This window comes from Octodon degus, unplaced genomic scaffold (assembly GCF_000260255.1).
Source record: "Octodon degus isolate 3935 unplaced genomic scaffold, OctDeg1.0 scaffold00044, whole genome shotgun sequence".
In the NCBI taxonomy this organism is placed as follows: domain Eukaryota; kingdom Metazoa; phylum Chordata; class Mammalia; order Rodentia; family Octodontidae; genus Octodon; species Octodon degus.
Window position 1 is genome coordinate 400124 of NW_004524620.1, and position 16863 is coordinate 416986.

Below are 16863 nucleotides of genomic sequence, written 5' to 3' on the forward strand. Positions count from 1 at the left end.
ATATGTATGTTTTGGTATGGGGATTGAACCTACTGCCTTTGCACTGGGCTACATATCCAGCTTTTTACAGTTTTTTTATTTTGAAGAAGGATCTTGTTAAGTCACTAAATTGGCAAGGTTGGGCTAGAATTTACAGTCCTCCTTCCTGAGACAGTCTCCTAGACAGTTCTGGAATTATTGGCAGACATCACCACCCCGGTTGAATAAATTAATGACTACTCTATATGTGAAAAAGTTAAAGCATAAGGCAGGACACAAATAAGAAACACATTTTAACCATCATGACCCACCACACACATGAGTTCGTATATAAAATTTGAAAGGAACATTTCACAAGACAGTGCTATCTTACTGTATACTAATATTTTCTATATAGATAATAGTCCACCAATTTGGGTAGGACTGTAGTTAAAACAGCAGAGCTCTAAGGTAATACTGAATAAGCAAAAGGTTTCTTTTCCATCAACTTGTTGATTGACCCGTAGTCGCTGTTTCATCATTATTATCTCATAGGATGTACAAAATACAGCTGTAAATACCACATCCCCACTGTTGCCTTTAAAGAAATGACTATGACTGAAAGCTAGTCCTTCTTAGAAGTTCTGGTCTGGTTTCAGGTCATAGTTCCCCGAAGGAGGGTTGCTAAGATCTAGGGAGAAACAAGACATGCCTCTCCAGTTTTATCTGGCAAATTTGTCTGCTGCACTGATAGCATCATTCTTCCACCCAACTTGGCTGAGCTCCTTCCGGATATGTGGTCAGTCATTTTATTGTAAGACTGGCTTTTCATCAGTTTTGTTTTCTCCATAAGTCAGAAACCAAAATTCTAGCAATGATAGTGTGAGTGGAAGCACATACCCAAGTGTTTGTTAGACAAGGAGCCTGGCAGGGGAAGGTGCTGGCTCACTGCACTGTGAAAGCTATTTCTCAGCAGTGGTCTCTTTCTTTCCAGAACCCCCGGAAGGAAGGCTGTGTACTGTTTGGTTGCACCATGAAATATTGATGGCTTCTCGTATAAGTTTTGCTAGCAAAATGGTAGGAAAAAATGTAAGCATTTAGCAAAAGGGCTGTTCTCACTGAACATTGTACTGTTCAACTCTGCTCATCAGAATATGGTTTCCTGGCTATACATTCTCTTATGTTGAACGAGACTAAACAAGAGTTGGGCATGCTGTTGCACACCTGTAATCTCAGCACTTACGTGGCTGAGGCAGGAAGATTTCAAGTTCAAGCCTTGCCTGGACTACTTGGTGACTTAGTGAGTCCCTGTCTCAAAATAAAAAGCAAGAGTTGAGGGGGTAGCTCAGAGCAGAATGCCTGGGTTCAATCACGCATACCACAAAAAAGATAAATTCCTAAACTTTGGTTCCCTCTTCATGACCTTTCTTGATTGATTGTTCTGGGAATTTAATCCAGGGGTGCTTGACTGCTGAGCTGTATCTCCAGCCTTTTTTTTGGGGGATGGGGTGGGTGGTGGAGATTGAACCTAGGGCCTTACGCATGGGAAGGACATATTATACCCTTGAGGTACATCCTCCGCTCCACAATTTTAATTTTTTTTTCTGTTTAAAAATAGCTTATAATTCATATAGCATGTATTTTATTTTTTCTTTTTGAATAGGCAAGCAAGGCATAGAATTAAGGTACAAAATTAAGATGTAAATGATAAAATAGTATATTTTATTATAGTTGGCCTTCAGCTCATTCCTTTCCTCTAATCAACCGCTTTTTTTTTTTTTTTTTTGCTTTTTGACACAGGGTATTGCTATGCAGTTTAGGCTAGATTTGAACTCATTACAAGAGTCCAGGCTGATTTTGAACTTGCTTCGATTCTCTTGTTAGCCTCCCCATTGTTGGGATACTGGTGTGCACCACCATACCACCACACTCGTTTTTGCAACAGTCTTACAGATTGGCTTTGAAGTTTCAGCAGTCCTCCTGCCTCAGCATCCCAAATGCTTGGATTATAGGCATGCACTACCATACTTGGCTCTACAGTTAAACACTTTCTTTTAGAGCATTCTAGAGAAAGGTGTTTTATATCAGCATCTCTGTAATATTTTACCCAAATATTAATTGCTCTGAACATTTTTTTTCCATTAACAGTATATGGAGGTGAATTTTAAATGTCTGTACATAGTTGGGTGTAGTGTACCTCTTGGGAGACTGAGGCAGTAGGATTGAGAGTTCAGAGCAAGGCACAGTCCTACACAGTCCTGACAACAAAAGGCAAAAATAAATTGGCCATATAGAGTTCTCTATAAGTGTTTGTATGATTTTTTTCATTGTATACTGTATACTGTACGATACATGTTACTTCATATCACTGTGACAGAAAAATTGAGTCAGTCATCAGATTCTGGCCAAGGTTGCAAAGATCTCATTCTCTGATTGTTTAGCTCTTTTGCCTTTGGGCCTGTAGCGAGATAGACTATCAGAACAGTGAGTGGTAGCAGAAATTTCTAACCACATTGCAGTAGGGGAAGGGCCAGGGTCCCATCATCCCTTCACAGGCAACTCCCTTCTCCCAGTGACCTTTTCTCACTTGGGATTGAAGGACTCAGGCGTTCTTGTGCTCATCTAAGCAGGTGCTTAGACTGCTGAGCTATCTCCATGGCCTTTACTTTTGGCTTTTGTACTCAGGGCAGAGTGGAAGCCGACTTCAAGCACCCACTTGTCCCTTTTTCCTTCCTACCCTTTCAGTTCTCTGAAACCCCAGGCACTCCTGAGTTTTGACCTTAGAGTTTTTGGGTTTTGAAACAGGATCTTGCTATGTAGTCCAGGCTGGCTCATAATGATACATAACCTACAGTGATCACAAACTCTCATCTTCCTGCCTCAACCTCCTAGTGGTGCAATTATAGTTGTGTATGTGTACTTTTTTTTTTTTTTTTTGCAGAACCGAGGATTGAACTCAGATCCTTGTGTTTGCCAGCCAAGTGCTTATCCTACTGAGCCATCTCCCCAGCCCCATGTACTTTTTTAAAGCTTTGTGCCCCTAAGTAAGTTTGTTCACCTTCTGGCTGTTGATCATGCTTAATGCTTAACTGTTAGCTGCCTCAGCTATTATTAATGCAGTGATTGTTCTCTTTGATTCAGCTGGATGTTGATGGGAGGAGTCTCAGGGTGGCAGCCTGGATTACTTTAATCTTGTCTCTATAGCTCTTTCAGTAGTCAATCCCTGTGTGTTATATTTTGATATTTATTCATTATCTTTTCCTAAGAAAATTGTTTACGTTTTGTTCTTTATTGTTTCCTGGTATTTGGGGTTCAGTAATCTCAGAATAAAGTGAGTATCTGTAACTCTCATTACAATCTCAAAACTGCATCAAAAGTAACCCATGATTAATTTTTGTACTTAGCTGTTCAAGCAGGAATTGTACTGATGGGAGGGGGGAGCATATAGGTTAAACTAAATAAATGAATATAGGAAAAGCATATTCTTAGAAAAATTACAAAGTGTTTTTTAAGTTGTAAGTTATTTCTTTTTTCTTTCATTCTTTTTCTTTTTCTGAGACATCATATCACTTATCACTTTGTTGTTCTGGCTGACTTTAAACTCATTGTGTAGCCCAGGCTGGCCTTGAATTCTAGGTGATTCTCCTACCTTAAAAAATACATTGTTGGGGGCTGGGGAGATGGCTCTGTAGAATAAGTGCTTACCAGGCAAGTGTAAGGGCCTGAGTTCCGCCGAAACAAAAAAACAAAAACAAAAAAATACATAGTTTTCAATAGTGACCAAATCAGGGATAAACCATAATAAAGACCTTTTTTTTTTTTTTTGCAGAACCAGGGTTTGAACTCAGACCCTTGCGCTTGCTAGGCAAATGCTTATTCTACTGAGCCATCTCCCTGGCCCCAAGACCTTTTTTTAGAAAAAAAAAATTTGTATTTAGTACAGGATCTGCAGGGTCTCACTACACAGATCAGACTTCTAGTGATCCTTCCTGCTTTTCAGCCTCCCAAATGCTGGGATTACAGGCATGCACCACCAAGTCCCGGGTCTCAATCGGTGTCTCTGCGTGCCCCAGGGGTGGGGCCAGCAAGGCAGGCAGGGGAATCTCTGGCCCCTGCATCTGCCTAAGAAGGTATTTAATCCACTGAGCTATCTGACCGGCCCTACAAAGACCTTGTTGATGTCAGATATTCACTGTAAGTTTTATTTAACACAAGCTGCACCATTACTGAATTGACTTTCTCATGACTCAGGTGAAGGGAGTTGATAATTATGTTGAGTCACAAATTTTTGACCTTTGATTATTTTTATGCTTAGAAGACAGTATAGTTATTCATGAAAGTTAATGAGTACTTTTCATTTTGGTTACAGATATGAGTCATAAAGACACATTTAATGTTTTATTTCTACTTTGTACTTGTAAGTGTGCATTTATTTGCCTGTGTTTTTAAATTTTATTTGAGAGTCTCATTGTGTAGCCCAGGCTAGCCTGACAGTCTCTCTCGTCAGCTTCCCAAGTGCAGAGATTACCATTGTGTATTGATGTATGAGCTACAAATGATATAGGGGAAATAAATGTAGCTCCCAACATGGTAGATGTCTGATATGCTGAGTTCATGTTTCTTGAAGTTGAAGAATGAATTGTAAGGAATAGAGTTTAAGCATTTGAAAATTTATTGGGGAAAAGGAATGGTTATTAAGACAAGTTCCTGAGAGACAGGAGGGGTTCTGAATGGGTTGCCAGTGAGCCCACTTCTAAAAGGAAGTTTGACAGAGCAAAATCCCAAGGTGGGTATGACAGGGCCAAAACTGATCAACTAGTACGATTACAAGTATATCCATTTAGGTAATATTTATCCAGTTAGAAGCAGGTCAGGCAGCAAGTGTAGGCAGAAGACAAGACATCATTAGCTGTGACGGATAATTTAGAGTCTTAGAGAGGATGGCCCACCCCTGGTAAAATAATGGTTTACGTATGTGGGAAATCTCAGAAGGGTGGTATGAATAGGCTCAAACTATCCCTTAGGGAATATGTACATCTGGCCAGTGTGACTTTAATTTTCCTCAATCATATCTCCAGCCACAGTTTTCATATGTTTTCTTATTCTGCAGATAGGAGCCCTGCAACCATGCGCTAATGTGGAATTTAACACTTTCAGCTTCTGTTTATTTTTTTAATAAAGTGAAAATTAAAACAGTAAACAGTATGAGCCAGAATCTTTCTGTGTTTACAAATCTTTTTACCACCTATATTTTTTTACCACCCAATATTTTACTATTATAATTTGCATTTGACATTAAAAAATTCCACACACTTCAGCTTAGATTTTGTAGAAGGAATAGTAATGTTGTAGTCATTATTCTTTTGTTTATGTTAATTTTCACTACATCATAATAACTCACCTAGTATAAACTGGATTGGAAATGGTGTTGACTTGCTAAACTTCAGTTAGTTTATCTGCTGTTGTGGTGGATTAGCTAATGGTACCTTGTATCTTAGGCTGAACTGAATCAACATGGTGCTGGGTGTGGAAGACCCACTTGAGGATTGTTGTCAATAGCACAATAAAACTGGAAGGGAGAAGAAGGTGCTGTTGATTCTCCTGGAGAAGCTTGTCACACTGGTTTTCCTGCGAGGAACTCACCTGTTCTCATTGTCAGAGGAGCTCAGGTCCTTGATGTAGCTGAGGATGGCTGCTGTTCTTTTTGGGTGAGCTCTGATCCTTACCTTTAGTGTTGCTTCCTGCTCCAGTACAGATTCCTCAGCCTGCTGGCACTGGTCCTTCATCCATCTGGTGCAGACTTTCCAGCTACCATCACTGGCCTTTGGGCCTTTGCAGTGTATATCCTTGATACAGACTTGCATGTTACATCGTGATAGGCTCTAGGCCTCCAGCTGAACTCATGGAGGACGTTGGCACAGGCTCTAAGTCTGCAGTGGGACTTGTGTAGGACATTGCCGTGGGATCCAGGCCCTTAGTTGGATTATTTGGGGGTCTCTAGTATATGGATAGAGCTCTCATACTCTTGTATTTGACTCTGCGTGACTATTGTGAAATAATCCTATAAATTGTATGTCCTGTATCATATCTCTTGCTTTGAAACCCTACTATATGAGGGCATATGTGGTCTTTTTCAGAGAGAATCATAGTATTCCTTATCTGCTCAGGCAAAAGATGATTAGGGAAAGAAGGTGGTTAAGAGCTTCTGTCATAGGCCAGTAGGAGTATATTGCTATAAATGGCTCATTCAGTAATTACACTGAAGTCTGTAAAATGAATTTTGAGTCATTCAGATTAATTTCTTCTTTCTTTCCTTCCTTCCTCCTTCCCTCCCTTCCTCCTCCCATTTCTTCTCCTCCTCCTCCTCTTCCTCCTCTTTGTGTGTGTGTGTGTGTGTGTGTGTGTGTGTGTGTGTGAGATTGGGGATGGGGGGAGAGAGAAAGAGACAGACAGAGAGACAAATATGAACCACCTGTGTAGTCAGGCTGGCCTTGACCTTGCAGTGATCCTTTTGTCAGCCTCCCCAGTGTGGGGTTAGTGTTGGGCCTAATGCTGCACATAGAGTCTGGGAGGCTAAGGCAGGAGGATTGTGAGTTTGGGACCTGCCTGGATTACATAGACAGGTTGAAGCTAGCTTGGGCTACATAGGGTAGATCCTGTGTCAAAAACAAAACAAAACAGCCGGGTATGGCGGCGCATGCCTGTATTCCCAGCACTCGGGAGGCCGAGACAGGAGGATCATTGTGAGTTCAGGACCAGCCTGAGCTGCAAAGTGAGTTCAAGGCGAGCCTGAACTGCACAGTGAGACCCTGCCTCAAAAAGAAAAAAAAAAAAATATGCCACAGAACAGATTATTAAGAAACATTATGATGGAGGTACAAGTAGTTATGAATAAAACCTTTATTTGACTCACATTTAGTATTTGTACACCAGGTTTCTTTCTCATTGTTATAAATTTATATTTGATTTTTCTTGTTATTGTTTTGGGATGGGGTCTTGCTTTGTAGTGCAGGCTGGCCTTGACTCCCAATGTAGCCCAGGCTGGCGTTGAACTTGTGGTGATCCTCCAGCCTCAGCCTCCCGAATACTGGCATAACGGGTATGCGCCATCAGGCCTGGTTGTGATTCATAATTGTGTCAGCCATACAGTTACAGATAATGAACACTGCTTTGGTTAATTTAAGTGTAAAGGGATTTGATGTTGGGAGTTAGGTGCTAGGTGGAATACTGTTGAAGCCTGTTGGAGCAGGCTTTTGGTTGGATCCCGAGGGCTGTCTCCCAGAAAACCATTGCAGGAGGGCTGTCGGGAGCTGCTTTGCGTGTTACAGATGGAAGACTGAAGAGTCAGGGTCCAAATTCCTAACACTGAGCCTGAGAGCTGAGGAGTGGGAAGTCGCTATGGTGTCTGTTCTGTGAACACACCATCTCAGATGTGATCCAGAGAGCAGGAAGGGTGTTAGAAATATTGCTCAGAGATAGACTGTCAGATGTATTTCAGAAAGAAGGATACTTCGTAGATTTTTACCTTTCTCACTTCTGCCTAGTTCTGAGGTCAAGTCTCTTCAGATTTAAATCATTATCTATATTGTCTTTTGCAAAGTAGGTCTCAGCTCTCCGGACTCTATGGTCTTATGAAGATGTAGACATAAAGCATCTGCCACGTAACTCCCATTAAGCCTATGACGATTCACCTTTGCTTCTGCCCTTCTGCCACCTCTGCTTAGTCTTTCTTGGGGGCTACACAGTCTCTTGACCTCTTTCTACTTCTCCCATTCTCTGCATGTACAAAAAGCAGACAGTGACTGCTCTTGCCCTCATTGTGTTGTCTGTTCCCCACTCGTTGGCTTCGTGGGAGAGTGACTGAACCAGCTCAGATAAGTGATATGATAGTGTGTAGTATTGGTTGTTTCTACTCCATCTCTGTAGGCGTGGACCTACCCAGGCTCAGCACTTTGTGTCAATGATCTTATTACGAAAGCAAAGTTCCAGTCACTATTTGGACTACTACAGTAGTCCCTTGCTTGTTTAACAAGTTTTGAAAAAAATAATGTAAATTATTTATTGTGAACTTTTCGCTATGTTGTGGGATTTTGCAGTATCATACAGTATACTGTTAAAATTCCATAGGTTTACGAGTTTAGAAAATGGGTAAGAACATTAAAAGTGTTTTTAAAAGTGTGAGGAAGGTTTATAAGAATGTGGGAAGGGCTTATAACGTTGCTCCTTGGCTGATTTTCACTTATTACAGGGTATCTGGAATGTAACCTCAGGGTAAGTGAGGGACCGCTGTAGTCAGGTTTCATAAAGGCAAGAGAAGCAGTATTGAAACATTGTTCCTAAAAGAGATGCAAGGTTATATTCCCTTAGCCTGTGGTTATACCATTTTAATTTGCTGGTCTTGTTTTTTTGTGTTTCTGTTTAATGGCACCTGTCTCATTCACAAGAAGTACTTCTGGTGGCATACTTGTGACTAACACGGCAGAGGAGCGAAGTGTGGCTCCCTTGGGAATGTTGAATGACGCGAGCCACTCCAGGGTCTTTTGAGTCCAGGTGGAATGCAGGAGCTAGAGCCATGGAAGCTTCAGTTTTCAGATTAGCATGGGGTGGACCATTACAGGGTTTAGGAGAAGAATGACATGAACAGTTTCATGTCTAGAATTGATGAAGTTGAACTAAAAGTGTGGAGATCAGCAAAGCCTCGTAGAGTAACTGAGGAATGAAAAATTTAAGTTTGACTAGGGTAGTGTTCTCGCTTTGTCTAGGCATCTCTCCAAAGCCTCATGCAGTCATAAGTAGGGTTTTTTCAGAGATGACTGATCTGGGGTGTGTGACTGATTCATGGTACCCTGCAAGGATTAAGGGTGTGAGTGTTGACTGCCCCAATGGCAGGTGACTTGGGTACCATACTGAGCACAGAGAGGCTTGTTGCTAGTACTTGTAGTTTACCACTTGTTTTTGCTGTCCTCTGCGATGCCCCTGTGCTATGCTATCCTGCCTTGGTCTGGCTGACCGTAGACTGAAACATTTACAGACTGTGAGCCAAATAAACCTTTTCTCCTTTAACTTGTGGGTTTTGGGTGTTTTGTCTCAGCAGCTAGAAAATTAATACAGAAAGTAACATTATAGAAACTAAAAACTAGCTATAAAAGGCCGCTTAGGAAGTTTACACAGCAGTGGTCACAACTTGGGTGGGGGGCACGAGAGGGAGGGTAGAGCTCAGGATGGCCTCTGAGATTCTGAAATGGGCCTTGCAGAGGAAGGTGGCTTGCATTGTGTTAGTCCCTTCCTCATGCTCTACTCTGCCTTAGCCTGCTAGAATGTCACACTCAGTTCTAAAGGCTCCACTGGTGCTCTGTGCTGTCCTTTTCTTGAGCACTGGAGCTGGAATAACCCACCAGTTAACTTTTTTTTTTTCCCAGTACCGGGGTTTGAACTCAGGACCTTACGCTTCCAGGCAAGCGCTTGTTCTACGGAGCTGTCTCCCCAGCTCTGTTACTTACTGCTGTCTGCACTTGTAAACTCTTTGAGGTTTAGCTCAGATCTGGGCTGGCCACCAAAGCGCCAGCTAGACTATATATGGGTTGACTGTACCAGGAATGAGGCTGGTCCGGAGCAGCAGAGTTTGGAGGAAGGATACCATTGTACCCTTGTTAAGCTTTAGATTCAGTATTGTCTCTGTTGACACAACATTCATCTCTAAATCGTTTGCCAAACAGGCACTTAGATTTCTGAGATAATGATAAGAGAGTTTAGGCCAGGGCAGATGAAATTTCCTATAGTATCTGTCTTGGGGGAGCCGGAAGAAATTGGCTGGTGAAGAGCCTGGAAAGGTGGGTTTCCAGATGGTGGCATGACCATTAGAGAGTGAGTGAGTGAGGTTAGGGTCTCGGCACTCACAAAAGCTGTGCCAGGAGAATGTGTCTAGTTTTAGAGGTTGCAGAGTGGTTGGTTAGAGGACTGAAACAGCATGTAGTGTGTAGCAATTGAACAGTCATTGATGGTCTGTGTCAAAGTAATTTCAGTGCACTGGTGGAAGAAGATAGCAGATTGCAGTGTGGGTGAAGACAGAGAGAGGTGAACTGCACAGAATGAGTGAAGGCCGTTCTCATTTAGGGTTTGTCTGTGAGAGTCAGGGAGAGATGGCTGTAGAGTAGTGGATCCAGAAGGGCATATAGTAGAGAGGGAAATTTAAAAAATGGCCTGGGAGCACTGGACATGGTGGTGCGCCTCTCTGATCCCAGCACTCTGGAAGCTGAGGCAGGAGGATCACTGTGAGCTTGCGACTAGTTTGGGCTACATGCTGAAATTCAAGGCCATCCTAACCTGTATAGTGAAATCCTGTCTCAAAAAAAAAAAAAAAAAAAAAAAAAAAAAGTGTGGGCAAGATTTGAGCATGTGCAGTTAGTAGCATGAGGAAGAGGCTAATTGAAGAGGTATAATTTGAGTAGTCCTCTTTTTTTTTTTTTTAAACAGCAGCACATGGATGTCATTATAAGCTAGCAGTGTGCTAAATTCATAATGTGGTTGGGTAGGTAGCATTACCCATTTTACTGATGGAGAACAGAGCCCGTCATTAACTTGTGAGATGACTATATAAGCATTTCATGTAAGGAAAATGAAATCTAGGTCCGAGGATAGTCTGGCTTGGGCAAGGAGTGGTCTTGCTATATAGAGCTAAGAGTGAGTGGTCGGGGCCTTGTTGCTGGTTCCCACACCCTGTGCACACCTGTGCTGGGCTCTTACTGGTTCCCTGATGAGCACTGTGGGCCTGTTAACCAGGCTGCATTAGTGGTGACCGAGAGAAGGGAAGCTTTGCTCAGTGTGCCCAGAATGATGCCTGCTGCTTGTTTCTATCCATCAAGGGTACAGAGGGCTGTGATCAGGATGGAGGACTGGCCATTGTAGGCGGATGGAGAGAATTTACATTTCCACTTCAGTGCAGCAGTCTTCTGGGACCCATCGTAGACTCTGTCACCTGCAGTCATTTGCTTCCATGCCTCCTCTGTCCCAGGATCCCTTTCCCAAGTCCACTTTTCTGTTCCTGCTCAGGTCTCTGTAGGCCAGTGGAACAAGATCTGCTGGTGATCAGAACATTAATGGAAAGCTGATTGGGCCTGAGGAGAACAGTGGGGCCTGACTGGGACACATGAGGTCAGGGAAAAAAGGCTTTTCTTTGCTGTGTTGTCTTCCAAATTAGGGCCCCAGGGTGTGGGGTCCTGTGATGGCGGGAAAGGGCAGCCTTTGGAGCCCTGCTGTAGTTCAGAACTTGGATAGATGAGCCAGTGGATAATGCAGAGTTGTTTTTCTGCACCGGCTCTGGGTATTGAACCCAGGGCCTTTACACCAAGCCACACGTGGGACTGGCTTTCAATCTCCCTCTATTAGCTTGGTAGGGCTGCTGTAACAACTTACCACGAAGTTGAATGGCTTAGAATGAGAAAAGTTTTACTCTCACAGTTCTGGAGTCTTGGAAGTCAAAATTCAAGGTGTCAGTAGGCCTGTGCTGTCCTAGAGAATCTAGAGAAAATGATTTTCATCCTATGGAGTTTGTTTCTATCCATGGTACGTCTTAATTCTTTTCCCTTTCCCTCCCCTCCACTCTTCTTTTCTACTTATTTGTTAAAAGCTTTGTTTGTTTTTCTTTTCTTGTCCCTTCCCCTACCTCCTCACTAGTTCCCTTTCTCATTTGAACATTTCATCCTGTTTCACCATATCTGTTACATATTTTGTTCCTTATTTACACTTTCAATTTCTCACACCAGAGAAACCATGCCATCTTTGTGTCTGTGCTGCCGAAGTAAGACAGCTGTGCCATATTTGAGCATGTGTGTGTGATTCCTTTCATTTAAAGTGTGGTCTTGGGGTGATTCCATTTTCCTAGAAATGTCTTAAGTATATCCTCTATGGCAGCGTAGTACTCCACTGTATAAAAAACTACACTTCTTTAATCATTTTTGGTGATGGGCATTTGGGCTGTTTTCAAGATTTAACAATTATAAATTGTGCTGCTGTAATCCTCGCTTCTTAAGGGCCAGCAGTAATGTTGAACTAGGGTCTGCCCTGCCTGACTGCATCTTGAATGTATCTATGGAGAGCTTGTTTTTAAACAAGGTAGATTTTTCAAATGTTAAGGGTTAGGTATGGCTATGTCTTTTTGGGGCACATGGGTTGACACAAAGTGATGATCAACCAAAGCAGCCTGCAGTGGAGAAGGCTGCTTGGCTTATTGAGACCCCAGACAAGACAGCTGCAGTGTTAGAGCAGGAAGGCCAGAGTTCCATCTCAGGTGAGGCCTAGGCTTAGCCCTGGCTGAAGTTTTATTCGGGAACCAGAGTAGAGCAGAGTGTAGCACCTTTTAAAACTGTCTCTGTAGGAAAGGGGTGGTGCCTGAGGTTTGGAGAGAGTGAGCTCTGGGCATGGGCAGGGCCTTGCAAAGAACTGTGGAGGAGGCCAAGATCACATTTGCTTCTAAACTCAGCCAGATGGTGTGCCTTGGCTCATCCTTTCTCTAGCCCAGGGGTAGCGAACCTCCTAGAAACTGCAACCTAAAGCCCTCTTTATTTATTGCAAGCTGCCAACACTGCAATTAAACCTGAACACTGAGGTTTTATTAGAACGAACAACTCATACATTAACATCTTTTGCCTTAAAAGAAAAACACAGTACATGTGTGCCATGGGTTTGCCCTAGCTGCTCTAGCTTAATGCATTATCTGCAAAGTTGGTGAGTGCTGCATCTCCCAGGGGCTGGGCTTTATTGTAGGTCCTGGGGTGTTTTCTTTAGAGACGGTTAGTAGCACAGATCAGTTCTGTGGTAGGCCCCGTTGAAGGGACGAATACTAATGAGAGCCATCAATTTATTATAGTTTCACAGATGGTTTAAATAGGAGAATGAGAGCCAGAGACCCAAGGGTGCAAAGTAAAGCAGGATACATAGTAAGATAGATTTGGCAGGAGTTTGCCTATTTCCTTTTTGTGAACAAAGATATTAGAATAAGGAGAGTAGATTATTTTCCTGTACAGTAAGGTAAAATATTTTCATAAAAATGGAAGTATTTATATGAATGCAGGACTTATTCTTCATTAATGGAAAGTATTTTAGCTTATTGAAACATTTAAGGAACTGGACAATTCTTTCTATGATTCTTACTACAAAGCAAATTGGACAAGAACCAAATCAGATTCCCCCATAAGGTCAGCATTGCATTAACTTTGATTTGGTTCTCATCTAATTTTTTTTTTTTTTTATGTATTTAGTACAAGGTCTATAGGTTCTCACTACGTAGATCAGAATTGTAGTGATTCTCCTATTTTCAGCCTCCCAAGCGCTGGGATTATAGGCACAGGCCACCACAACCTATTTTAGTCGCCATCTCACCATTCCACGGGGGCAGAGCCTGTAGGGCTCATCCAATTTTTGAGACCAGGATCGTGGAAACAATTAAGTTCATGAAATAAGGTACCACTGTAAAAATCTGTCGCTCTACCAAAAATAGCTAACACTATTAACACTGAAGGATTGGCTATTTCCCAAAATAATAGTCTATGCCAGTGATTCTTAGCTAGGGTTCTGCTTGAATTTGCTGACCACTAGCACAAGGGGGCAGTGTTCCACTGGCCTCCAGCTTTTGTCTTGCTCTGAAAAAAAACATCTGAGTGCATTTTTTTTGGGGGGGCTTCGGCTGAAATCACAGCTAGTCCAAGCAAATATATAATATAAATATCTTTGCTCTTTTCATAAATTCTTCACAAACAAATATGATGCCACAGATTCAAATATGCCAGGTGTACAGCACAACAGAATCTTGGTCTCCTTTTTCCCATAATTTCATTGAGAGACATGTATAGCAATGAGACAGTTTCAAATCAAATTGGTACGACAGTTTCAATAATTAACACATTGCATACCCTCTTCTCAGTGCTTATTTGCTGTACAAAATGCAGACATGATATCCTATTTACAAAGAATCTTGGTCTCTTAATTAGAACATCTCTTTGCTAAATCTTAGATATTAAATTGCAATTTTTCATAAGAAAACTCAAAGCGTAATATTTTTTTTTTTTTTTAAAGACAGGATTTCAGGCTGGCCTTGAACTTATGGTGATCTTCCTGCCTCAGCTTCCCAAGTGCTGAGATTAGAGGTATGCACTACCATACCTGGCCTCAAAACTAAAGTCTTGTGTTATTAAAATTAACTGCCAGACACATATATACCCTCGTATTGGCTACTTGAAAGCTTGGAGGGGTTGCAACTAACGAGTTGCGGCTTCAGTGTCATTCCTGGTGCTGCTGCTCCTTGCCAGCATGTGCACTGCCGCAGTGTACACTGCTACCTGATTTTGGCTGCTGGAGTGATGCTGGGGTGACTTGGCTAGCGTGCCTGCTGCTGCCTGTGTGCCGAAGGTTCACCATGGCTAGAACCAGGCCTACACGGCTGCTGTCAGGAGGACATTGATGGTGGATGAGGCTGCAGTAGGAAAGCAAGGGCGGGGTTTGGATGTTTCCATAGAACTGTGCTTATTCTATTTAATGTGAGTTTTATTCTGTATGTGGAGGATTTGATGTGTATCTGTTTGTGTGTAGGGAGGCTGGCAGGGAAGTAGCCTGCAAGGTTTTCTCTTTTTGCATGCTCCGTTTCTGTGGCAAAGAAAATTAGACTCTTTTCTTCTGTATATTGGTTAATGTATCTTTCTGCAGATAATTTTCTCTTAAGGGGTAATTTTCTCCTAAGGGGTGGCACACTGTAATTTTTGTACACAGCTCCAGCTCCATACAGGTGCATTGTAAGCTGCATGCTCCTGTAAACGTTTAAATGAAGACCACATCGCCATCTGCTTTTAACTGCTGATTATAACATGTCTTTCCCCTTTTACCTACTGTAGTTTTTCACCTGCCTATTTACCTGTCAGGCAGATGTAATTATTAAAAGGAGGAAAAAAGGAATCAGGTATGGAATACGGCACTGCTTGTATTCCCAGTGCTGTGGAGACTGAGATAGAAGGGTCACATATTTGGGCTTAGCCTGGGCAATTTAGGCTGTATCTCAAAATAAAAAAATTAAGATCCAGGGATGTAGCTCAGTGCAAATGAATAAATAAAAGGACCATGTTGTTTTAAGAGGATACGTGGTTTATTGTCAGACACTAGATCTTTTACCCAATCTGGAGGTGGTATAGACTGGGACTTTTTTGAGGCAGCCACTCTAGTGTTTCCTACCTTTGCTTACTTGTGTCTGGCTGCTTGGTACACATGGGAATCATCCTACTCATTAACAGCAAGATTAGGTTCATGTTTTTGTAGCAAGATACGATTTGTTCATTTTTTTTTTAGTATTTATTTATTTTTAGTACAAGGTCTACATGGTCTCACTACAGAGATCGGACTTGTAGTGATCCTTCCTGTTTTTCAGCGTCCCAAGAGCTGGGACTACAGGCACACGCCACCATACCCAGTCTCAATTGCCGTCTCAGTGTACCTTGGGGGTGGGTTCGGCATGGCACGCTGGGGATCAAACCCCGGGCCCCTACATCTGCCTAAGCAGGTACTTTAATCCGCTGAGCTATCTGGCTGGCCCTTGTTCATATTTTTTGAGATAGGTATATAGTCCAGACTGGCCTTATACTCACAATGTACTCCAAGCTAGCTTAAAGTCACAATCCTGTCCACCATATAAATTGCCCAGGCTGGGTTTGAATTTACAGTCCTCTTGCCAAATGCTGAGATTATAGGTGTGAGCTGTGCACTTGACCCTACTCCTGTACTGTGACACTGCTCCTATAACATTCACTTCTAAGCTCCGGACATAAGACTCCTCTCTCTCTGCAGTATTTCCACGTAACTCTAATGCCTGAAGTTCTTTCTCTTGACTGACCAGCTTCTATACTTCTAATACATGTTACAAAAGGAGCAACAAGGTTTTACTCAGCCGGGAAGTGTTGGTTGGTCCTTCTTTTGTATATTTTTCTTTTCTTTTTTGAGACAGGGTCTCTCACTATGTAGTAGTTCAGGCTGGACTTGAACTTACTATATAGGCTATGCTAGCCTCAAACTCATGGTGATCCTTCTGCCTCAGCCTTCCAGACACTGGGTTTACAGGTGTGTGCCACCATACCTAGCTTCTGTGTATGTGATTGAATTTTGTTCAGTCTCAGCAGTGAGCTTGGAAGTTGGAAGAGATAGCTTTCCCTCTTCTGTCTCCAGACTTTTAGGCTTGTGCCTAGTGGTTTTGCTGAATGATTGGTATATAATTTGTCACAGAAAGGTGTGTTCCAAAAAGCTGGAAGCACAGCTGAGTCAACTCTGGGTGGGGATGTTGAGCATCCTCTACTGAACTTGGACAAGACCTTCCCACAAGTGTTTGTATGCGTGACAGCTTTTTGAAACATAGCAGTGGCATTTCTGGTGAACTTGAAATGTTGGACAATTCAGTTTTATTCTGAAGGATTTTGAGGAAGCTGGTGGGAGAGCCAGGTTAGTGATTGAGTGCCAGGAATAAGAGCTTGGTTGCCGATGACTTGTTGGAAGGTTAGGAGGGGATGTGAGGATCTTCCTAGGAGTGATGGAGGGGGGTTTTGAGTAACAAAAAGAGCAGAGTTCCTCTTGAGTGAGCTTATGTGCTATTTGGGAGAGAGGGGACCTAATCTTGAGCATACTGATTCAGTACTGACGACTGTATCCTCTTTTCTACAGAGGCTGACCTAGTTATCATGGAGGTGGTGGAGGCAGAGAGTCCCTTGAACCCCAGCTGTAAGATCATGACCTTCAGACCCTCTATGGAGGAATTCCGGGAGTTCAACAAATACCTCGCATACATGGAATCTAAAGGAGCTCACCGAGCCGGTCTTGCCAAGGTGATTATGCTTGGGTCACAAAAAGATCATTTGGCCTTTATTTTTTTATTTTTTT

The 16863-nt window shown here is 42.4% G+C and overlaps 1 protein-coding gene across 5 annotated transcripts in view; it reads left to right on the forward strand.

The window, feature by feature from the left end:
- Positions 1-16863, forward strand: part of Kdm4c (lysine demethylase 4C) — a 461014-nt gene that overhangs the window by 7781 nt on the left and 436370 nt on the right. For 2 of the 5 annotated variants that reach the window (XM_004631706.2, XM_023715829.1), the window contains exon 2: positions 16648-16808. In XM_004631706.2, coding sequence (XP_004631763.1) covers positions 16665-16808 — 144 coding nt within the window. In that variant the 5' untranslated portion in view covers positions 16648-16664. Of the gene's footprint in view, positions 1-5624; positions 5667-14078; positions 14100-16647; positions 16809-16863 lie in introns of those variants that run through there. The other 3 variants (XM_023715827.1, XM_023715828.1, XM_023715830.1) reach the window with 3 other exon arrangements.